Source organism: Salvelinus sp. IW2-2015, unplaced genomic scaffold, assembly GCF_002910315.2.
Source record: "Salvelinus sp. IW2-2015 unplaced genomic scaffold, ASM291031v2 Un_scaffold1801, whole genome shotgun sequence".
Lineage (NCBI taxonomy): Eukaryota > Metazoa > Chordata > Actinopteri > Salmoniformes > Salmonidae > Salvelinus > Salvelinus sp. IW2-2015.
Window position 1 is genome coordinate 56,991 of NW_019943174.1, and position 24,947 is coordinate 81,937.

A 24,947-nucleotide genomic window follows, 5' to 3' on the forward strand; every position below is an offset into this window, starting at 1 on the left:
GGGGAGTGAAAGACTGTGGTTATTGACTGGGGGGTGGAAGACTGTGGTTATTGTGGGGGGGGGGGTTGAGGACCGTTGGTTATTGACTGGGGGGTTGAGGACCATGGTATTGCTGGGGGGTTGAGGACTGTGGTTATTGACTGGGGGGGTTGAGGACTGTGGTTATTGACTGGGGGGTTGAGGGACCTGGGTTATTGACTGGGGGGGGGGGGGGGTTGAGGACCGTGGTTATGTGACTGGGGGAGGTTGAGCCTGTGGTTATTGACTGGGGGGTGAGGACTGTGGTTATTGACTGGGGTTGAGGACTGTGGTTATTGACTGGGGGGGTTGAGGACCGTGGTTATTGACTGGGGGGAGAGGACTGGTGTTATGTACTGGGGGGTGAGGACTGTGGTTATTGACTGGGGGGTTGCGACTATGGTTATTGACTGGGGGTTAGGACCGTGGTTATTGACTGGGGGGGTTGAGGACGTGGTTATTGACTGGGGGGGTGGGACTGTGGTTATTGATCGGGGGGGGTTGAGGACTGTGGTTATTGACTGGGGGGTGAGGACTGTGGTTTGACTGGGGGGTGAGGACGTTGTATTGACTGGGGGGTTGAGGACCATGGTTATTGACTGGGGGGTGAGGACTGTGGTTATTGACTGGGGGGTTGAGGACGTGGTTATTGACTGGGGGGGTTGAGGACCATGTTATTGACTGGGGGCTTGAGGACTGTGGTTATTGACTGGGGGGGTGAGGACCGTGGTTATTGACTGGGGGAGTGAGGACCGTGGTTATTGACTGGGGGGTGAGGGACTGTGGTTATTGACTGGGGGGGTTGAGGACTGTGGTTATTGACTGGGGGGGGTTGAGGACTGTGGTTATTGACTGGGGGGTTAGGACTGGTTATTGACTGGGGGGGTTGAGGACCGTGGTTATTGACTGGGGGTTGAGGACCATGTTTATTGACTGGGGGAGTTGAGGACTGTGGTTATTGACTGGGGGTTGAGGACCTGGTTATTGACTGGGGGGTGGAGGACCATGTGTATTTGACTGGGGGGAGTTTGAGGACTGTGGTTATTGACTGGGAGGGTTGAGGACCATGGTTTTTATGACTGGGGGGGTGAGGACTGTGGTTATTGGGGGGGGGGGTGTGGGACTGGAGGACTGTGTTATTGACTGGGGGTTGAGGACCATGGTTATTGACTGGGGGTTGAGGACCGTGGTTATTGACTGGGGGGAGTAGGACTGTGGTTATTGAAGGGGGGGTGAGGACTGTGGTTATTGACTGGGGGGGATTGAGGACTGTGGTTATTGACTAGGGGATTGAGGACTGTGGTTTTGACTGGGGGGTGAGGACTGTGGTTATTGACTGGGGAGTGGAGGACCGTGGTTATTGACTGGGGGGGTGGAGACTGTGGTTATTGACTGGGGGGGTTGAGGACTGTGGTTATTGACTGGGGGAGTGAGGACTGGGTTATTGACTGGGGGAGTGGAGGACCGTGGTTATTGAGCTGGGGGGTGGAGGACTGTGGTTATTGACTGGGGGGCTTGAGGACTTGTGGTATTGACTGGTGGGGTGAGGACTGGTGGTTATTGACTGGGGAGTGGAGGACCGTGTTATTGACTGGGGGCTATGAGACTGTGGTTATTGACTGGGGGCTTGAGGACCATGGTTATTGACTGGGGGGCCTTGAGTACTGTGGTTATTGACTGGGGGGGTGGTGAGGACCATGGTTATTGACTGGGGGGGTTAGGACTGTGGGTTTTGACTGGGGGGTGGAGACCGTGGTTATTGACTGGGGAGTCGTACCTATGATAAAAATTACAGACCTCTACATGCTTTGTAAGTAGGAAAACCTGCAAAATCGGCAGTGTATCAAATACTTGTTCTCCCCACTGTATACCCAAATGATTCTCTGTAAACAACTACTGACACACTCCACCATCTTGTCTCTCTCTCTGTGGGGCTCAATCTGGAGACCACTGTGTGTAGTGTGTACTTAACAATCAAGTCTCTGTGTATCTCTGTGTATCCTCCATAATCCTGAGATACTGCGTCCCAAATGGCAGCCTAATCCCTGTTTAGTGCATGACTGTTGACTACGGCACTATATGCAGCCCATAGGGCTCTGGTCAAAAGTTGTGCACTAAACAGGGAACAGCTAGGCACAGTGTTGGAGGGGGGAAGTATAGGCCTCAACACATAATTTGAAGAGTTTGGAGTCTTCACTACACTTATGTAATCAAGTCTATCTACTTAGAAACAGAAGAGATAAGATGTATAGACAGCCTGTTATCAGCCTGAAAACATCATCCTGGTACGTTTTTGAAAAAAAGGTCAAATGTCACAGTTGTTGATGTTTTTCTCAATACATTAGGTTCAATGGGAAACGGTGAGTGTTACAGTGTTGACGTTTATGTCAATACATTGCAGTCAATGGGAAAAGACTGTCACCGTGTTGATGCTTATGTCAGTAGGAAAAGATCAGTGTCACAGGTTTGATGCCTAAGTGGGCTTGACAATCTGGACCCTCTCTTTCTAAAATGATCCGCCGCAATTGTTGCAACCCCTATTACTAGCCTGTTCAATCTCTCTTTCGTATTGTCTGAGATTCCTAAAGATTGGAAAGCTGCCGCAGTCATCCCCCTCTTCAAAGGGGGGAACACTCTTGACCCAAACTGTTACAGACCTATTTCTATCCTACCCCGCCTTTCTAAGGTCTTCGAAAGCCAAGTTAACAAACAGATCACCGACCATTTCGAATCCCACCGTACCTTCTCTCCGCTATGCAATCTGGTTTCCAAGCTGGTCATGGGTGCACCTCAGACACGCTCAAGGTCCTAAACGATATCATAACCGCCGTCGATAAAAGACAATACTGTGCGTGTGTGCTTATAGTTTTGTGTGTGGTGAATGGTTTAACGTGTTTAAAAAATCTTGAGTTGCAAGGAACAATATTTGCAGAGACTAGCTTTTCAGTCAGACTCATGGTTGTCTACAGAGTGGGTGATGATGGAAACCCAGATAGACTGTAACACTATGATGTCTCTCTCTCTTAGTACAGGACAGCTTACCTTTAGCCTGGGGAGAGACTTAACTTATAACTGCGGTCTTGAAGTTGGTATTCAAATCACAAATTATTTCTGATGAGAAATCGTTTCTCTCGCTCTCTCTCTCTCTCTCTGACCCCCCCCTCTATCTCTCGCTCTCTCTCTCTCTGCCCCCTCTCTCCATTTCTCTCCCCTTCTCTCTCCCTCCCTCTCTCATCCCTCTTCTTTCGATCAGCCTATATGCCAAAGGTGATGTTCTGAACTGTAACTGCTCTCTCGTTCTAACTATCATCCCTCTCTCCTCCACAGAGAAGCCGATGGCCCGAGGCCCTCCCGGAGGAGTCTTGGGGGTGCTGGGTGGGGTCGTAGCCGCTGGGCTCCTCATCGCCATGGCCGTCACTGTCTTCATGGTCTGTCGGCGGCAGCAGAAGACCCGCACCAACACTGACAATGATCTGTGAGTTCCCAAGGGCGGGTGGGGCAAGTGAGTGGGACAAGTGAGTGGGGCGAGTGGGTGGACGGGTGGGTGAGTGAGTTGGTGAGTGAGTTGGTGAGTGAGTGGGATAGCTAGATGTCTAAACAAAAGACTCCACTTCGCCAGATGATTACATGACCCATCAAGTTAGCTAGATGTGTCTGGGGTGATTACAGCCATCTATTGTATTACATGAACATGTCTAGACAATAGAGACCCATCCACTTAGCTAGATGTGGCTGGAGGGTGATTACAGCCATCTATTGTATTTCATGAACATGTCTAGACAATAGAGACCCATCCACTAAGCTAGATGTGTCCGGGGGTGATTACAGCCATCTATTGTATTTCATGATCATGTCTAGACCATAGAGACCCATCCACTTAGCTAGATGTGTCCGGGGGTGCGTGCGTGCGTGCGCGTGTGTTCGTGTGTGCGCGTGTGCGTGTGCGCGTGTGTGCGTGTGTGTGTGTGCGTGTGCGTGTGCGTGCGCGTGTGTGCGTGTGTGTGTGTGTGCGTGTGCGCGTGTGCGTGTGTGTGTGTGTGTGTGTGTGTGTGTGTGTGTGTGATTGTCGCTGACTCAGTCGGAGTCACTTAACTCAAAGTTTGAACAAGTAGATCGGACCAGATCTGAAGCAATCATAGACATCTATGTTTAACAATTTTGAACAGCACAGTATACAATAGAGAACAGCAGAGTACAGGACAGAAAAGTAGAGTGTATTGAGTACAGTACAGCAAATTAGAGTGTATTCAGTGCAGTACAATAATGTAGAGAATATTCAGTACAGTAAAGTAAAGAAAAGTAGTGTATTGAGTACAGTACAATAAATTAGATTGTATTGAGTACAGTACAGTGAAGTAAAGTAGAGTGTATTCAGTAGAGTACAGTAAATTAGAGTGTATTGAGTACAGTATAGATAAGAAAATGAGTGTATTCCGTACAATAAACAAAAGTAGAGTGTATTCAGTACATCAAAATAATGTAGAGAATATACCGTACAGTAAAGAAAAGTAGAGTGTATTTAGTGTTGTACAAAATAAATATAGAGTGTATTCAGTGCAGTACAGTATAGAAAAGTAGAGGATTCAGTAGAGTAGAGGAAAATTGTGTTAGCACTGTGTGTGAGAACAAGGAACTGACGAACTGTCTGGAAACAAGGAAATAACCAACACGAACTGTCTGGAAACAAGGAAATAACCAACACGAACTGTCTGGAAACAAGGAAATAACCAAATAACCAAACACGAACTGTCTGGAAAACAAGGAAATAAACCCAAACAACTCTAAACAGATCCAACAGAACTGTCTGGAAACAAGGAAAATAACCAACATGAACTGTCTGAAACAAGGAAATAACCAACACGAACTGTCTGGAAACAAGGAAATAACCAACATGAACTGTCTAACTAGGAAATAACCAACATGAACTGTCTGGAAACAAGGAAAATAACCAACACTGAACTGTCTGAAACAAGGAAATTAACCAACACGAACTGTCTGGAAACAAGGAAATAACCAACACGAACTGTCTGAACAAGGAAATACCAACATGAACTGTCAACAGGAATAACCAACACGAACTGTCTGGAAACAAGGAAATAACCAACACGAACTGTCTGGAAACAAGAGGAAATAACCAACATGAACTGTTCTTGAAAACAAGGAATACCAACAGAACTGTCTTGGAAACAAGAAAATAACCAACACGAACTGTCTGGAAACAAGGAAAACACGAACTGTCTGGAAACAAGGAAATAACCAACATGAACTGTCTGGAAACAAGGAAATAACCAACATGAACTGTCTGGAAACAAGGTGATACAGAGGGAAAATAACTAGCATGAAAGAACGATTTAAGAGACCCAAACTGCCCTGCCCATTAAAGAGGTCCAAACTGCCCTGCCCCTTAGAGGCCCAAATTTCCCTGCCCATTAAAGAGGCCTAAACTTCCCTATCTATTAAAGAAGCCCAAACTGCCCTGCCCATTAAAGAGGCCCAAACTGCCCTGCCCATTAAAGAGGCCCAAACTGCCCTGCCCATTAAAGAGTACCAAACTGCCCTGTTCATTAAATAGGCCTAAACTGCCCTGCCTATTAAACAAGCCCAAACTGCCCTGCCTATTAAACAGGCCCAAACTGCTATGCCCATTAAAGAGTCCCAAACTGCTATGCCTATTAAACAGGCCCAAACTGCTCTGCCCATTAAAGAGGCCCAAACTGCTATGCCCATTAAAGAGTCCCAAACTGCTCTGCCCATTAAAGAGGCTTATTGGCCTTGTGGAAAGGTCATGTGACTTGCGTGTGTGACCGTGTGTTGTCATTGTAAAGGGTGGGGGGGAGAGATAATGCATGTACACACTTTTCCAAAAGGGTTCTTCAGACCAAATCAAATCAGATGTTATTGGTCACAATGTTTAGCATTGCAGGTGTAGCGAAATGCTTGTGCTTCTAGCTCCGACAGTGAATAAATATCTAACAAGTAATATCTAAAAACGTCACAACGTATACCCAAAATACACGTACATCTAAGTAAGGAATGGATTAAGAATATATACTGTACATATATGTCAGAGCAGCATGGGACTAAGATACTGTGTATAGTATAGAGTACAGTATATACATATGTGATGTGAAATTTGCCCCCGGTAATGCGTTGTGCAGACCTCACTACCCTCTGGAGAGCTTTGTGGTTGTGGGCGGAGCAGTTGCCGTACCAGGCGGTGATACAGCCCGACAGGATGCTCTCAATTGTGCATCCATAAAAGTTTGTGGTGTTAAAATTATATGAACTGTTTGTGTTTGTTCAGTATAAAACCTAAAAGGTTCTTTGGCTGTCCCCATAGGAGAACCCTTTGAAGAACCATTATTGGGTCCATGTAGAAACCGTTCCAAAGAGAGCTCTAACTGAAACCAAAAAGGGTTCTACCTGGAACCAAAAAGGGTTCTCCATATATATGATGGTGCCGAAGGCAGCATCGCGACTAGCTCTTAGGAAACTCGGCAGTATTTTGTTTAAGTGCTGACCAACTAACCAACATTTTCAACCTCTCACTGAGTCTGTAATCCAAACATGTTTTAAGCAGACCACCATAGTCCTTGAGCTCAAGAACACTAAGGCAACCTGCCTAAATGACTACAGACCCGTAGCACTCACATCCGTAGCCATGAAGTGCTTTGAAAGGCTGGTCATGGCTCACATCAACACCATTATCCCATAAACCCTAGACACACTCAATTTGCATACCCCCCCCCCCCCCCCCCAACAGATCCACAGATGATGCTATCTCTATTGCATTCCACACTGCCCTTTCCCACCTGGACAAAAGGAACACCTATGTGAGAATATTATTCATTAACTACATCTCAGCATTCAACACCAAAGTGCCCTCAAAGCTCATCAATAAGCTAAGGATCCTGGGACTAAACACCTCCCTCTGCAACTGGATCCTAGAATTCCTGACTGGCCGCCCCCAGGTGGTAAGGGTAGGTAACAACACATCCACCACACTGATCCTCAACACAGGGGCCCCTCAGGGGTGGGTGCTCAGTCCCCTCCTGTACTCCCTGTTCACCCATGACTGCATGGCCAGGCACGACTCCAACACCATCATTAAGTTTGTCGATGACACAACAGTGGTAGGCCTGATCACAGACAACGACGAGACAGCCTATATGGAGGAGGTCAGAGACCTGGCCATGTGGTGCCAGGACAACAGCCTCTCCCTCAACGTGGTCAAGACAAAGCAGAGGATTGTGGACTACAGGAAAAAGATGACCGAGCACGCACCCATTCTCATCAACAGGGCTGTAGTGGAGCAGGTTGAGAGCTTCAGGTTCCTTGGTGTCCACATCACCAACAATCTAACATGGCCCAAACACACCAAGACAGTCGTGAAGACGGCATGACAAAACCTATTCCCCCTCAGGAGACTGAAAAGATTTGGCATGGGTCCTCAGATCCTCAAGAAGGTTTTACAGCTGCACCCTCGAGAGCTTCCTGACTGGTTGCATCACTGCCTGGTATGGCAACTGCTCGGCCTCCAACCGCAAGGCACTACAGAGGGTAGTGCAAACGGCCCAGTACATCACTGGGGCCAAGCTCCCTGCCATCCAGGACCTCTATACCAGGCAGTGTCAGAGGAAGGCCATAAAAATTGTCAAAGACTCCAGCCACCCTAGTCATAGACTGGTCTCTCTGCTACCGCACGGCAAGCGGTACCGGAGCGCCAAGTCTAGGTCCAAGAGGCTTCTAAACAGCTTCTACCCCCAAGCCATAAGACTCCTGAACATCTAATCAAATGACTACCCAGACTAATTGCATTGCCCACCCTCCACCTTTTTTACACCACTGCTACTCTCTGTTGTTATCATCTATGCATAGTCACTTTAATAACTCTACCTACATGTACATATTACCTCAACTAACCAGCCTCCGCACATTGACTCTGTACCGGTACCCCCCTGTATATAGTCTCGCTATTGTTATTTCACTGCTGCTCTTATTTTACTTGTTACTGTCTTATTCTTATCTGTACATTTTTAAACTGCATTGTTGGTTAGGGGCTCGTAAGTAAGCATTTCACTGTAACCTGTTGTATTCGGCGCATGTGACTAATACAATTAGATTTGAGCAGAAAACCAGTCAGTATCTGGTGTGACCACCATTTGCCAAATTTTTTTGTGACACATCTCCTTTGCACAGAGTTTATCAGGCTGTTGATTGTGGCCTGTGGAATGTTGCAATTGTGTTCATTGTCCTTAGCTTATACCTACCCATACAATAACCCTACCGCCACCGGGCACTCTGTTCACAACCTTGACATCAGCAGACCGCTCGCCTACACACCGCCATACACTTGGTCTGATGTTGTGAGGCCGGTTGGACGTGCTGCCAAATTTCCTAAAACAATGTTGGAGGTGGCTTATGGTAGAGAAATTAACATAAAATTATTGGCAATAGCACTGTTGGACATTCCTACAGTCGACATGCCAAATGCTTGCTAAAAACTTGAGACATCTGTGGCATTGTGTTTTGACAAAACTTTTGGAGTGGCCATTTATTGTCTTCAGCACAAGGTGCACCTGTGTAATGATCGTGCTGTTTAATCAGCTTCTTGATATACCACACCTCTCAGGTGGCTGGATTATCTTGGTAAAGGAGAAATGCTCACTAACAGGGATGTTAATAATCTGTGCACAATTTGAAATTTGTGAAAAATAAGCTTTTTGTTTGTTTGGAGCATTTCTGGAATCTTTTATTTCAGCTCATGAAACTTGGGACCAACACTTTACATGTTGCGTTTATATTTTCATTCAGTGCAGATATCACCTTTGTGTAGGTATAGGTACACAGCTCTCTCTGTCTTCGGGATCATTATCTTTCTTCAGGGCTGATAATGTGTCAGAAGATGACAGATTAAATGTTTGAGGGATGGGATCTTTTCTCTGTAGTAATTACATTTAACATTGCTATGTGTAATTACTACAGAGGGAAGCAGATGGACAATGTTAGGTGTAATTACTACAGAGGGAAGCAGATGGACAATGTCCTTCTGCTTCCCTCTGCTCTCCTGTCCCATGGCATAAATTGGATCCTCCTTAAACAATTGGAACGATGAGACTCCACCCTGTTGGGGCTGCATCAGGTTAATGGTCCTACCCTTTGTCTGCAATCAGGGTTTAATGTCCCACCCTGTGTGGTCTGCATCAGGGGTTTTAATGTCCTACCCTGTGTGTGCTGCATCAGGGTTTTAATGTCCCACCCTGTTGTGCTGCATCAGGCGGTTTTTAATGTCCCACCTGCTGCTGGCACATCCAGGGTTTTAATGTCCCACCCTGTTGTGGCGCATCAGGAGGTTTTTAATGCCACCCTGTTGGCAGCATCAAGGGTTTTAATATCCTCACCCTGTGGGGCTGCATCAGGGTTTAATGTCCCGCCCTTGGGCTGCATCAGGTTTTAAGTCCTACCCTGTTGGGCTGCATCAGGGGTTTTAATGTCCCACCTGTTGGGCAGCATCAGGGGTTTAATGTCCCACCCTGTTGGCGCATCAGGGGTTTTAATGTCCCCCTGTTGGGGCTGCATCAGGGGTTTAATGTCCCACCTGTTGGGGCGCATCAGGGGTTTAATGTCCCACCCTGTTGGGGCAGCATCAGGGGTTACTATCCACCCTGTTGGGATGCATCAGGGGTTTTACTATCCACCCTGTTGGGCTGCATCAGGGGTTTAATGTCCTACACCTGTTGGGGATGCATCAGGGGTTTTAATGTCCCACCCTTTGGGCAGCATCAGGGGTTTAATGTCCCACCCTGTTGGGCTGCATCAGGGGTTTTACTATCCACCCTTTGGGCTGCATCAGGGTTTTAATGTCCCACCCTGTTGGGCAGCATCAGGGGTTTAATGTCCCACCCTGTTGGGCAGCATCAGGGGTTTAATGTCCCACCCGTTGGCTGCATCAGGTTTACTATCCACCCTGTTGGGGCTGCATCAGGGTTTTAATGTCCCACCCTGTTGGGGCAGCATCAGGGGGTTTTAATGTCCACCTGTTGGGCAGCATCAAGGGGTTAATGTTCCACCCTGTTGGGGCAGCATCAGGGGTTTAATGTCCCACCCTGTTGGCTGCATCAGGGGGTTTAATGTCCCACCCTGCTGGGGCAGCATCAGGGTTTTAATGTCCCACCCTGTTGGGCAGCATCAGGGTTTTAATGTCCCACCCTGTTGCGCTGCATCAGGGGTTTTAATGTCCCACCCTGTTGCGTGCATCAGGGGTTTTAATGTCCCACCCTGTGGGGCAGCATCAGAGTTTAAGTCCTACCCTGTTGGGGCTGCATGAGGGTTTTAATGTCCCATCCTGTTGCAGCATCAGGGGTTTTAATTCCTACCCTGTTGGGCTGCATGAGGGGTTTATATGTCCCACCCTGTTGGGCAGCATCAGGGGTTTAAGTCCCATCTGTTGGGGCAGCATCAGGGGTTTAATGTCCCATCCTGTTGGCGCATCAGGGTTTTAATGTCTACCCTTTGGGGCAGCATCAGGGTTTAATGTCCCACCCTGTTGGGGCTGCTTCAGGGTTTTACACTCACCCTTGGGCTGCATCGGGGTTTTATGTCCACCCTGTTGGGCAGCATCAGGAGTTTTAATTCCTACCCTGTTGGGCAGCATCAGGGTTTTAAATCCCACCCTCTGGGCAGCTCATTCAGCGTTTTAATTCCCACCCTGTTGGGCTGCATCAGGAGTTATACTATCCACCCTGTTGGGCACATCAGGGTTTAATGTCCCCTCCTGTTTGGGGCAGCATCAGTTTTAATGTCCCACCCTGTTGGGGCAGCATCAGGGGTTTTAAAGTCCCATCCTGTTGGGGCTGCATCAGGTTTTACTATCCACCCTGTTGGGCAGCACTCAGGGGTTTTAATGTCCCACCTGTTGGGCTGCATCAGGGTTTAATGCCCACCCTGTTGGGCTGCATCAGGGGTTTTAATGTCCTACCCTGTTGGGGCAGCATCAGGGTTTTAATGTCCCACCCTGTTGGCAGCACAGGGTTTTAATGTCCCATCCTGTTGGGGCAGCATCCGGGTTTAACTATCCCACCCTGTTGGGCAGCATCAGGGTTTTACTATCCACCCTGTTGGGCAGCGTTTTAGTCCCACCCTGTTGGCTGCATCAGGGGTTTTAATGTCCCACCCTGTTGGGCTGCAATCAGGGTTTTAATGTCCCACCCTGTTGGGCTGCATCAGGGTTTTAATGTCCCACCTGTTGGGAGCATCAGGGGTTTAATGTCCCACCCTGTTGGGCTGCATCAGTTTTACTATCCACCCTGTTGGGCAGCATCAGGGGTTTTAATTCCTGCCCTGTTGGGCGCATCAGGGTAATGTCCCACCCTGTTGGCGGCATCAGGGTTTTAATTCCACACCTGTTGGGCAGCATCAGGGGTTTTACTTCCACCCTGTTGGGGCTGCATCAGGGGTTTTAATGTCCCACCCTGTTGGGCAGCATCAAGGTTTTAATGTCCCACCTTGTTGAGGCAGCATCAGGGGTTTAATGTCCCTACCCTGTGGGCAGCATCAGGTTTTAATGTCCTACCCTTGGGCAGCATTCTTAGGGTGTTAACTCAAAGTACCCACCCTGTTGGGGCAGCATCAGGGGTTTAATGTCCTACCCTGTTGGGGCAGCATCAGGGGTTTTACTGTCCTACCCTGTTGGGGCAGCATCAGGGGTTTTAATGTCCTACCCTGTTGGGGCAGCATCAGGGGTTTTAATGTCCTACCCTGTTGGGGCAGCATCAAGGGTTTTAAGGCCTACCCTGTTTGATCGGGAAGACTTGTCTGTAGTTTGTCTTGGATTTGATCGGAAAGACTTGTCTGTAGTTTGTCTTGGATTTGATCGGGAAGGATTGTCTTTAGTTTGCCTTAGATTTGACCTGGAAGGCTTGTCTTGTTGGTGAAAAGTTGAAAAAGTTGAAAAGCGCTAAAGGAACTTTGATTAAAATCAACAACAGCAGTCTAAAATGGTGAACTTTATCTTAACAACAGAGACATACAGTATCAGTCCCAGGAGGAGATCAGGAGGTCAGATTGAGCCAGAGGATATCCATGTCACGGTGTCCAGTGTGAGATACTAGAGGACTACACAGCCTGTCCGTCATGAGGACTCATAATGGTCAGTCTCCCTGCACCATCACACCCCTCCCTCCCCTCGTCCCCTCACCTCAGAGTCCAATCAGCCAATCACAGTCCGGTCTGGTCTCATTAGAGTGGTCAGTCATTCAAAAGGGCAGAAAGGGTGGACAAACAGGAAATGGCTGCTGCTGCTGGCCCCACGGTCGGTCGGAACACGATGGTTGATGTCTGTCAGAACTCCGTCCTAACGATGGAGGGAAGAGGGAGAGAGAGACCAAGGCAAGTGTAGCTTGTCATTACTGCAGTCGTACAGGTTGAGTGATGGGAGCGGACTGGAGTGGTAACGGTGGAAAGCCCTCACTGTGCAGAGTGTCATGTTCTTCTTCTCACCCCTCTGTGATTACAGGACCGACCTCCCGCCCGCCCACAAGCCGGTCCCTCCCCCGCCCAAAAAGAGGAGCAGTGATTTGAAGGGCCACTTGACATCCGATGACATCCAGGTAAGATCCTCCTCAAACTACCCGCTCAGTGTCCCAAATGGCAGCTATTCCCTTAATAGGCCATTTGGCCCTGGTCTAAAGTAGTGCACTACATAGGGAATAGGGTCCCATTTTGGCCCTGGTCTAAAGTAGTGCTCTACATAGGGAATAGGGTCCCATTTGGCCCTGGTCTAAAAGTAGTGCTCTACATAGGGAATAGGGTCCCATTTGGCCCTGGTCTAAAGTAGTGCTCTACATAGGGAATAGGGTCCCATTTGGCCCTGGTCTAAAGTAGTGCTCTATATAGGGAATAGGGTCCCATTTGGAGGAAACTTTTAACTTTTATCCTGTTTTCTGTCTGTCTGTCTGTCGTCTGTCTGTCTGTCTGCCAACCTGCCAGCCTGTCTCCCTGTCTCTCTGTCTCTCTGTCTGTCCGTCCGTCCGTCCGTCCGTCCGTCCGTCTGTCTGTCTGTCTGTCTGCCTGTCTGTCTGCCTGCCTGCCTGCCTGCCTGCCTGCCTGCCTGCCTGCCTGTCAGCCTGCCAGCCTGTCTGCCTATCTCTCTGTCTGTCTGTCTGTCTGTCTGTCTGTCTGTCTGTCTGTCTGTCTGTCTGTCTGTCTGTCTGTCTGTGTTTTCTTTCATTAACCTTCTACTTTCTGTCACATTGATGACTAGAACACATACTGAGTTTGAGCAGTGTTTCATGTTTCATGTTAATTCATTAAATAAGTCATCTTGCCCATTTGTTTACTGAATGTCTGTATTAAATGGCAGCAAGAGAAAACCATCCCAGAATATATCTCCTGTTCATGTTGTGTTGTTTAGATTAGGTTCAACACCATCATCAACACCATCATTAAGTTTGCTGACGACACAACAGTGATAGGCCTGATCACCGACAGTGATGAAACAGCCTATAGGGAGGAGGTCAGAGACCTGGCCGTGTGGTGCCAGGACAACAACCTCTCCCTCAATCTGAGCAAGACAATGGAGCTGATGATGGACTACAGGAAATGAGGGCCGAACATGCCCCCATTAACATCGACAGGACAGGTTGAGAGCTTCAAGTTCCTCGGTGTCCACATCAACAACAAGCATTCCAAACACACCAAGACAGTCATGAAGAGGGCACGACAACACCTTTTCCCCCTCAGGAGACTGAAAAGATTTGGCATGGGTCTCCAGATCCTCAAAAAGTTATACAGCTGCACCATTGAGAGCATCCTGACTGGTTGCATCACTGCCTGGTATGGCAAATGCTTGGACTCCAACCGCAAGGTGCTACACAGGATAGTACGTGTGGCCCAGTGCATCATTGGGGCCAAGCTTCCTGCCATCCAGGACCTCTATACCAGGCGGTGTCAGAGGAAGTTCCTAAAAATGGTCAAAGACTCCAGCCACCCAAGTCATAGACTGTTCTCTCTGCTACCACATGGCAAGCGGTACCGGAGCACCAAGTCTAGGTCCATGAGGCTTCTAAACAGCGTCTACCCCCAAGCCATGACTCCTGAACAGCTAATCAAATGGCTACCCAGACTATTTGCATTCACCCTCCCCCCTTTGTTTTTATACAGCTGCTACTCGCTGTTAATTATCACATTATACCGATTTGATTTGAATGTAGGCCTAAATTTAACATTGCACATTGGCTGCTACTGTAGGCTGAATGATAGAACAGCTATTTCCATGATAACATGTTATGGGATGCATTTTCTCCATTGTTTTTGATGGTAGGCCACTCTGGTAGATCTGCATTATGATCAAACAGCCACAGTAGTCTACTTGGCCACTGTTATAACTGTAACTTAAAGCGGGTACAGCCTCAGTGTTCACAGGAGTCTACTGGCCACTGTTATAACTGTAACTTAAAGCCTCAGTGTTCACAGTAAACGCATGCCAGAAGTTGCACAGAATTTTCACACGTTCAAGTTTGCGCTCAGCAGACCTGAAATTTGCTGTGGCCACATTTTTTTGAGGGAACATTTTTTATTTATTTATTTATTTAACCTTTATTTAACCAGGTAGGCAAATTGAGAACACGTTCTCATTTACAATTGCGACCTGGCCAAGATAAAGCAAAGCAGTTCGACACATACAACAACACATAGTTACACATGGAGTAAAACAAACATATAGTCAATGATACAGTGAAAAAAAATAAGTCTATATACAATGTGAGCAAGTGAGGTGAGATAAGGGAGGTGAAGGCAAACAAATATATGTATAAATAAATAAAAATATAAAAAGGCCATGGTGGCGAAGTAAATACAACACAGCAAGTAAAATAAAACTAAAAACACTGGAATGGTTGGTTTGCAGTGGAAGAAAGCGCAAAGTAGAGACAGAAATAATGGGGTGCAAAGGAGCAAAATAAATAAATAAATACAGTAGGTAAAGAGGTAGTTGTTTGGGCTAAATTATAGATGGGCTATGTACAGGTGCAGTAATCTATGAGCTGCTCTGACATCTGGTGCTTAAAGCTAGTGAGGGAGATAAGTGTTTCCAGTTTCAGAGATTTTTGTAGTTCGTTCCAGTCATTGGCAGCAGAGAACTGGAAAGAGAGGCGGCCAAAGGAAGAATTGGTTTTGGGGGTGACCAGAGAGATAAACCTGCTGGAGCGCGTGCTACAGGTAGGTGTTGCTATGGTGACCAGCGAGCTGAGATAAGGGGGGACCTATTTGACGACGAGCATGTCCTGTGAGATGAACCGGAAAACAGTGGGTTTGGCGACGAGTATTGAAGCGAGGGCCAGCCAACGAGAGTGTACAGGTGCAGTGGTGGGTAGATATATGGGGCTTTGGTGACAAAACGGATGGCACTGTGATAGACTGCATCCAATTTATTGAGTAGGGGTTGGTGGAGCTATTTTGAATGACATCAGGAAGTCGAGTATGGTAGATGGCTAGTTTTTACAAGGGTATGTTTGGCAGCATGAGTGAAGGATGCTTTGTTTGCGGAATGGAAGCCAATTTCTAGATTTAACTTTGAGAGATGATGTTGGAGTTGAGTCTGGAAGGAGAGTTAACATGCTAACAGACACTAGGTATTTGTAGTTGTCCACATATTCTAGTCAGAGCCGTCAGAGAGTAGTGATGTTGGAAGGCGGGCAGGTGCAGGCAGCGATCGGTTGAAAAGCACCATTTAGTTTACTTGTATTTAAGAGCAATTGGAGGCCACGGAAAGGAAGTTGTATGGCATTGAGCTCGCCTGGAGGGTTTGTTAACACAGTGTCAAAAGAAGGGCCAGAGTATACAGAAATAGTGTCGTCTGCGTAGAGGTGGATCAAGAATCACCAGCAGCAAGAGCGACATCATTGATGTATGCAGAGAAGAGAGTCGGTCCAAGAATTGTACCCTGTGCCACCATGGAGAACTGCCAGAGGCCCGGACAACAGACCCTCCGATTTGACACACTGAACTCGATCAGAGAAGTAGTTGGTGAACCAGGCGAGGCAATCATTGAGAGAAACCAAGCGGCTGTGAGCTGCGAAGGATGTGGTGATTGACAGGATCAAAAGCCTTGGCCATTCAATGATACGGCTGCAACAGTATGTTTCATGATCGATTTAAGATATCGTTAATGCACTTGGAGCGTGGCTGAGGGTACACGCCATGAATCAAGTTGAACCAAATTGATAGCGGAGAAGGTATTGGTGGGATTCGAAATGCGTATCCGGTTTTGTTGACTTGGCTTCGAAGACCTTAGAAAGGCGAGGGTAGGATAACGATAAGGGTCGTAGCTAGGGTCAGAAGTGTCCCCCCTTGAAGAGGGGGATACCGCAGCTGTTTTCCCTAATCTTTGGGATCTCAGACGAACACGAAAGAGAGGCTGAAAAGAGGCTAGTAAGAGGGTGGAACAATTCAGCAGATAGTCTTAGAAGAAGGGTCAGATTATCGTACCCTGGCCGCCCCCCGATTTGCTAAGGCCAGATGCAGCTCTTAGTAAATAGCTGTCTGTATTTGGGAACAGAGAAATGGGGAAGGCTTGGGCGAGTAGCAAGTGGGAGGCAGTGGCTGTTGTCCGGGGTAGGGTAGCCAGTGGAAAGCATGGCCAGCCGTGAGAAAATGCTATTGAAATTCGCAATTATAGTGATTTTCGGTGGTGACAGTGTGTTCTTATTTCAAGCACGTTGTGAAACTGGAGGAGGTGTTCTTTTCCTCAGGGACTACGGTTGTCCCAACTTTTTGAATTGTGTTTGCAGGAAGCAAAGTTCTGCTGTGAGAAAAGCTAGCCTTTGTTTCGTACTGCTGTGTTACGGTTTCTAGCTTCCTGAAAAGCTGCATATACAGGGGCTGTCGATGCTGATCTGAGAACGCCATAGATGTTTTTTCGCTGGTTAATGGCGTCGAGGTCAGGAGAGAACCACAGGCTATACAAGTCTGTTCAACTTTCCTTGAATGGGGCATCTTATTCGATGGTGCGGAAGGCAATTTTTAAAACAATGGTCAGGCCTCTACTGAGGATAATCAATTATCCTCCAGGATACCGTCGGGCAGGTGAGAAGGCTCTGCTTCGTATAGTGTTCAGGAGCGTTTGACAGTGATGATGGAGGTGTGTGAACCGCGACATTAGGCTGGCAAGGCAATGAGTGCAGTGATCCGCTGAATTGTTGAAACCAGAGAGGTGTAATTTGGGGGCAAGTTAGTTAGGATGATAATTTAAGGTACCGTGTTATCGAATGGGACCTGGTAGTTCATGAAATGTGTGAGATTGAGGCAATCAATGCTTAATGTGAGGGTGGCTGGTGTTCAAGCATTAAAATTAGTGCCTGCAGACGAGCTCTGAAGATAGATGGGGCAACAGTTCACTATAGTGTCCAGAGCCAGCTGGGGCAGAGGTGTCTAAGCAGGCGGCAACGTGAAGGACTGTTTTAGGAGAGGGGATTTTAAAGTAGAAGTTCAAATTGTTTGGAACAACCGGATAGAAAAAGAACTCGCAGGCAATCTTTGCAATAGATTCAAAACCGCCCCTTTGCCGTCTATCTTGTCTGACAAATCTGTAATGGGAGAAAACGCCAGAATTGTTGGTCGGTCTCTAAGCCAGATTCAACACGGCTTAAACTCCGTTGGCAGGGGCCTAATCAGGTGAATCAAATCAAACTTTAGGAGAGCTTCTAATGTACACATGAACGCAAGGCTATTACGGTTACCGAGTCATCAAAAAAGAAGAGGCTGGGGAATAGGAGGAGCTAGGTACTGCAGGGCCCTGAATCACCTCTACATCACCAAGGAGGAACCAGAAGAAGGAGTAGGATAAGGGACTGAAAAGCTATGCGAATGGTTTCGCTAGAACTTCTAGAGCAGAGATAAAGAATTTCTGGGGCCGATAAAATAGCTTAAAGGGATCATGGTACAGACAAAGGTATGTAGGAGTTGAATAACAGGGAGCTAACCTGAGTATGAGTGATATGAGAGGTATTGTCTAAACATCATTGAAACAGTTATGTCATGCATATGTGGGTGTGGGAACGGCGTTGGATATTGGTGATAGTGGTCAGGGCTATAGGCCCTAAGTAATATAGCCAATAAACACAACCAAAACAGAATGGAAGCAAAATTTACATGGGAAGGCATGCTTAATCGAGTGAAATAAGGGTAGTGAGTGAGGTTGGTTGGGGTCTACGCGATCCAGACAGCTGGCCGGGTAGAGGCTATCGTAGCAGAAGAGGTAGTAGGGTCTGTTGTAGATCTAGTGGTTTCCAGTGTAGGTTAGTGGGGTTCCGTGTGGTAGAGGGGAATCAATCAAATTGCAATATATAGTGACCAAGAAAAAAAATAAAAATAATAATAATAAAAAATTGTCCGAATAACTTATTCAGATGCACCGATAAGACAGTAACGGTTAGCGCCCCAGATGAGCGTTCAGGTAACGTCGGGACGGAGGTGCCAGTTGGATAACTCCCTCGGGCAGAACGTCGGCAGTCAGTCGTGAAGGCCCGGTGAGGCTCCGTATCTGCAGCCACAAAAAAACAAAAAAACGGGTTCCGGATAGGTGGCTGTAGCCCGGAATGCTGATGGAACTCTCAGCTGGCTAGCTCCGGAATGATTTGAGTTTGCTCCGGGATAGACGTAAGCCAGTAGTCAACACGGTTGCAAGCTAGCTACTGCAAATGTCCAGAGCCTCAGCTGAATCCGGGGAAATGAGAGAGAAAAAAGTCCCGGAATGCTCCGGTCCGAGTCGCGTTGCACAAAAGTGCCGGTAGATTATCGAGCTAAAGGAATAGCTGATGACCACTAAAAGCGTGGGCAGTGAAACCCAACGCTAAGCCAGCAGAACCGGCTAATCGGGCAGCTACAGATTAGCTTCTGGCTAGCTATCGGATAGCTTCTGGTTAGCTTTCTGGCTAGCTTCTGAATTAGCCCCTGGCTAGCTTCCACGGTGGTTTTTCAGATTTGAGGTAAATAATACTTTTTTGTAATTGGTGAAGCGGGTTGCAGGAAAGCTTTTGCAGGGAAGCTTTTGTAGTTGAGTTCTTGGTTAATAAAATATATAAAAGATATGCGAAGAAAGGTGTAAATATATATATATACAGGACACGACAATACGAAACAGAAATGACGTCTGAACTGCTAAGCCATCTTGGACGAGATCTTGGAGCCATCTTGGACGAGACACATTGATTGTGTGGATCATTTAATACCTGGTGTCCTCTTGTCTATTCTCTCTGTACTGTAAATCCCTCTCTACCTCATCCCTCTCCATTTCTATTTCCTCTGTATGTTGTTTTCCTGTGTTGTGAGTAGATTTATTCTTTGGTATTGTTTTCAACATTCATTTTGGATGCGTTGTCAATGAGCTCTGATTAAGATTTTATCAGGAGTGCATTACAGTGGCTTGGAAACACAATGCCATTCAAAAGAAGACATAGTTATTAGGAAAACATTTTCTCATCATTTTGATGTCGCCAGATTGACTTTAGATGCAGTATAACGTTAGCCAGCTAGCTAAGATTGAGGGGAAGACACTGGATTTTAGTTAGCTAATGTTAGCATTGCTAGCATTTTTTTGTTTGTTGATTTGCTAGCTAATGACAACATCCCCATCTGTGTAAAATACATTTGACGGCATGATAATGCTGGCAAAGTTGTTTCCTTCTAAATATTTGACTACTTTAGCAATGCCATTGTATTTCCAGGCTTTATAGTGTAATTTAGAATAAACAGTCGTTAGCCTCTGTCCAGAATGACTGGGCTTATCACACCTGTAGGGCACCACTATGGCTCCACCGGTAGAGGGTGGCTTAAGAACATTCATAACAGTGGCACGACCGAGTGACGGAGGTGCAACCTATGAATTGCTGTACAGAGTAATGCTGAATAGTGCCATAAAGGTGAATGATGTTTGATGTTAGACATCAAGTGATAGCTTATCATGTAAAAAATCTGACGTGAGTAACATTAGACCATTATATAAAACCAGGAAGTGGCATAGCCTCTTTCCCCTTTTTCTCATGTCTCAAGACATCTTCAGAAAAGCTTAATCCCTCTTCTTTTCCTGAACAGATATTTCTCTGAAGTATAGCCAAGGAACTATTGTTGAAACTATTGTTGAAAATCTATTTTCAAACTGTCTTTGCTAAAAGAGCACCTCACATCAAAACATTTCAATTCAGTCACATCAAATCATTGGCTCTAACTCTTCTCCAAGCTAAACACCTGCCTCACACATCAACAAACTCCTTCTGCTCTCTCCAGCGCCGGAACAAAATATGATAGGATGCTGTTATCTTCTCTCTCAACTTGACTTCCTTTTTTCCTCCACCAGTCACAAGGAATCTTTATTATCGGCACGTTAGAAAGCTATAAAAGGACATACAGATTGTTTTCAGAGACATTTACTGAGGTACTGTATACAGCGGCGCAACACAAACAAACACACAAACAAACATCTTTCACAACATGATGTTGACAGTAACCTTATTGTTACAGGCTGAGGTTTATAACTCATTAGAGCGTAGGCCCGATGTGTTGTCACCTTGTTAGTCAGTATGTGTTACACCTTGCTGTTTTCACTTATTAGTTCACCTCTGTTGCCCTAGTCATATGTGTTACACCTGTTCTGGTTCCACTCGTTAGTCAGTATGTTGTTACACCTGTGCTGGTTGTCACCTCATTAGTCAGTATGTGTTACACCTGTGCTGGTTGTCACCTCGTTAGTCAGTATGTTACACCTGGCGGTTGTCACCTCCGTTAGTCAGTATTAACACCTTCTGGTTGTCACTCTTATCAGTATGTACACCGTGCTGTTCACCTGTATCAGTATGGTTACACCTGTGCTGGTTGTCACTCATTAGTCAGTATGTGTTACACCTGTGCTGGTTGTCAACTCATTAGTCAGTATGTGTTACACCTGTGCTGGTTGTCACCTCGTTAGTCAGTATTTAACCTGTGCTGGTTGTCACTCATTAGTCAGATGTGTTACACCTGTGCTGGTTGTCACTCTTAGTCAGTATGTGTTACACCTGTGCTTGTCAACTCATTAGTCAGTATGTGTTACACCTGCGTTCCATCTCGTTAGTCAGTATGTGTACACCTTCTGGTTGTCATCTCGTATGTCAGTATGTTACACCGTGTTGCATCTCTTAGTCATATGTACACTGTCGGTTGTCACCTCGTTAGTCAGTATGTGTTACACCTGGCTTGTCACCTCATTGTCAGTATGTAATACACCTGTGCGGTGTCAACTCATTAGTCAGTATGTTACACCTGCTGGTTGTCAACTCATTAGTCAGTATGTGTTACACCTGTGCTGGTTGTCACTCGTTAGTCAGTATGTGTACACCTGCTGGTTGTCACTCTACAGTATTGTGTTACACCCTGTCTGTGTTACCTCGTTAGTCAGTATGTGTTACACTGTGCTGGTTTTCATCTCGTTAGTCAGTATGTGTTACACCTGTTCTGGTTGTCACCTCGTTAGTCATTATGTTACACCTTGCTGGTTGTTCAACTCATAGTCAGTATGTGTTACACCTGTGCTGGTTGTCAACTCATTAGTCAGTATGTGTTACACCTGTGCTGGTTGTCACCTCATAGTCAGTATGTAATACACCTGTGCTGGTTGTCACCTCATTAGTCAGTAGTGTTACACCTTCTGTTGTCAACTCATTAGTCAGTATGTGTTACACCTGTGCTGGTTGTCAACTCATTAGTCAGTATGTTTACACCTGTGCCGGTTGTCACCTCATTAGTCAGTATGAATACACCTGTGCTGGTTTCACCCAATTGTCAGTATGTGTTACACCTTGGCTGGTTCACCTCGTTAGTCAGTATGTGTTACACCTGTGCTGGTTTGTCACCTCATTATCAGTATGTGTTACACCTTTCTGTTGTACCTCGTATGCAGTATGTGTTACACCTGTGCTGGGTGTCACCTCTTATGTCAGTATGTGTTACACCTGTTCTGGTTGTCATCTCGTTAGTCAGTATGTGTTACACCTGTTCTGGTTGTCATCTCGTTAGTGGGAAGGTGTTTCACCTGTGCTGGTTGTCATCTCGTTAGTGGGAAGGTGTTTCACCTGTGCTGGCCCGGTGCTATTTAAGAGTGGCTGGCCCAGTGCTCCAGTGGTCTTGATAGATGAACCTCTAGTTGGTTTGCATCCTGTCTTTAAGTCTTCCAAGACGGCGTAGCAGTCGGACGTGTGTTTAGTCTTGTCCTGTCCCGTGTAAATATATATTTTTTCCCTTTTTTTATTCGTACATTTTTTGTATATATTTTTCTCACTTTCCATTTACGGACTGAACATACTCTCCTGCAACCCGCCTCACCCAATGTGGTACGGATCTGCTATTTTTATACTTTAGAACCGGAACCCCTATCGGAACCTAGCCAGCTAACTAGCTAGTAGTCAGTTAGCCACTACTAGCGGTCTTCACTGTTAACTCGGTCACTAGCCAGCCTCAGCTCGGTCAATACCTACCAGTCTGTACAGCGCGTTATCAACCCAGAGCATATCGGACTGCTTTTTCTCTACCACATCTCCGGATTCCTACCGCAAGCGCTGAACCGTTACACCGGATCATCGCAGCTAGCTAGCTGCAATTAAGTTGCTACACCTGGCTAACGTCTTTGTCCCGAAACAAGCAGCAGTTAGCCTTGAGCTAGCCTCGAGCTAGGCCCATCTCCAGGCTAGCCAAAGAGGTCCACCAGCCAATTCTTGGGCTACAATACCTCTTTTGCCAATTGGCTTGGACACTTTACTGCCGACACGGCGCCGCGCCGATCCATCACCACTGGTCTGTCGATGTAACCGTCCGAGGTGGTCTCAACAGGCTCTTCCGTAGCGACATCGCCTGAGGCCCATCTGCTAGCCCTGGCCCGCTAGCTGTCTAGATCGCCGTGTCTCCAGCTCGTCTAGCGTAGTAGCGGCTACTGAATCGGCTCACTCTTTGGACCCTATGATCACTCGGCTACACATGCCTCTCCCTAATGTCAATATGCCTTGTCTATTGCTGTTTTGGTTAGTGATTGTCTTATTTCACTGTAGAGCCCCTAGCCCTGCCAAACAAGCCTTACATGGCCCTTTTGTTCCATCCTCCACAGATGCGTTGACCTCACCTGGCTTAACTGGTGCTTCTAGAGATAAAACCTCTCATCGTCACTCAATGCCTAGGTTTACCTCCAGTGTACTCACATCCTACCATACCCTTATCTGTACATTATGCTTTGAATCTATTCTTCCACGCCCATAAATCTGCTCTTTTTACTCTCTGTTCCGAAAGCACTAGACAATCAGTTCTTAAAGCCTTTAGCCGTACCCTTATCCTACTCCTCCTCTGTTCCTCTGGCGATGTAGAGGTTAACCCAGGCCCTGTAGCCCCCACTACCACGCCCATTCCCCAGGCGCTCTCATTTCTTGACTTCTGTAACCGTAAAAGCCTTGGTTTCATGCATGATAACATTAGAAGCCTCCTCCCTAAGTTTGTTTTAGTTACTGTTTTAGCACACTCTGCCAACCTGGATGTCCTAGCCGTGTCTGAATCCTGGCTTAGGAAGGCCACCAAAAACCCTGAAATTTCAATCCCTAACTACAACATTTTCCAAGACAAGAAAGAACTGCCAAAGGGGGCGGAATTGCAATCTACTGTAGAGATAGCCTGCAGAGTTCAGTCTTACTATCACACCATATGTGAATAGATTGTCCCCCATCTACCTGCAGAGTTCAGTCTTACTATCACACCATATGTGAATAGATTGTCCCCCATCTATCTTCAGAGTTCAGTCTTACTATCACACCATATGTGAATAGATTGTCCCCCATCTACCTTCAGAGTTCAGTCTTACTATCACACCATATGTGAATAGATTGTCCCCCATCTATCTTCAGAGTTCGTTCTGTTAGGTGACCTAAACTGGGATATGCTTAACACACCGGCCATCCTACAATCTAAGATAGATGCCCTCAATCTCACACAAATTATCAAGGAACCTACCAGGTACAACCCTAAATCCATAACCATGGGCACCCTCATAGATATCATCCTGACCAACTTGCCCTCTAAATATCAATCCAATCAATCAAATGTATATATGAAGCCCTTCTTACATCAGCTGATGTCACAAAGTGCTGTACAGAAACTCAGCCTAAAACCCCAAACAGCAAGCAATGCAGGTGTAGAAGCACGGTGGCTAGGAAACACTAGCCTAGATGCAGTCGCACCACTAAAAACAAAAAACATTTGTCATAAGAAACTAGCTCCCTGGTATACAGAAAATACCCGAGCTCTGAAGCAAGTTTACAGAAAATTGCAACGAAAATGGCGCTACACTAAACTCAAAGTTTTCCGATTAGCTTGGAAAGACAGTACCGTGCAGTATTGAAGAGTCCTCACTGCTGCTTGATCATCCTATTTTTCCAAGCTATTTGAGGAGAATAAGAACAATCCCAAATTTTATTTTTGATACTGTCGCAAAGCTAAATAAAACACAGCATTCCCCATCAGAGGATGGCTTTCACTTCAGCAGTGATGAATTCATGAACTTCTTCGATGGTAAGATAATGATCGTTAGAAAGCAAATTACGGACTCCTCTTTGAATCTGCATATTTCTCCAAGGCTCAGTTGTCCTGAGTCTGCACAGAACTTCCAGGACCTGGGATCAAGAGACACTCCTTTTTTAATCCTGTATCTCTTGACATGTTCATGAAAATAGTCATGCCCTCTAAACCTTCAAGCTGCACGCTGGACCCTATTCCAACAAAACTTCTGAAAGAGCTACTTCCTGTGCTTGGCCCGACTATGTTGAACATAGTAAACGGCTCCTTTTTCACGTGTACCAAACTCACTAAAAGTGGCCTTGAAAAAGCTGAACCTTGACCCGGAAATTATTTAAAAAATATTGAATCAA

At 46.5% G+C, this 24,947-nt stretch overlaps 1 protein-coding gene across 1 annotated transcript in view; it reads left to right on the forward strand.

Annotated features, from left to right (window-relative positions):
- The first annotated feature begins 3,353 nt into the window (after positions 1 to 3,353).
- LOC112072017 (nectin-2-like) overlaps positions 3,354 to 24,947 on the forward strand; it is a 34,767-nt gene continuing 13,173 nt past the window's right edge. The window contains exons 1-2 of the mRNA XM_070439611.1: positions 3,354 to 3,493; positions 12,533 to 12,626. Coding sequence (XP_070295712.1) covers positions 3,354 to 3,493; positions 12,533 to 12,626 — 234 coding nt within the window. The remainder of the gene's footprint in view (positions 3,494 to 12,532; positions 12,627 to 24,947) is intronic.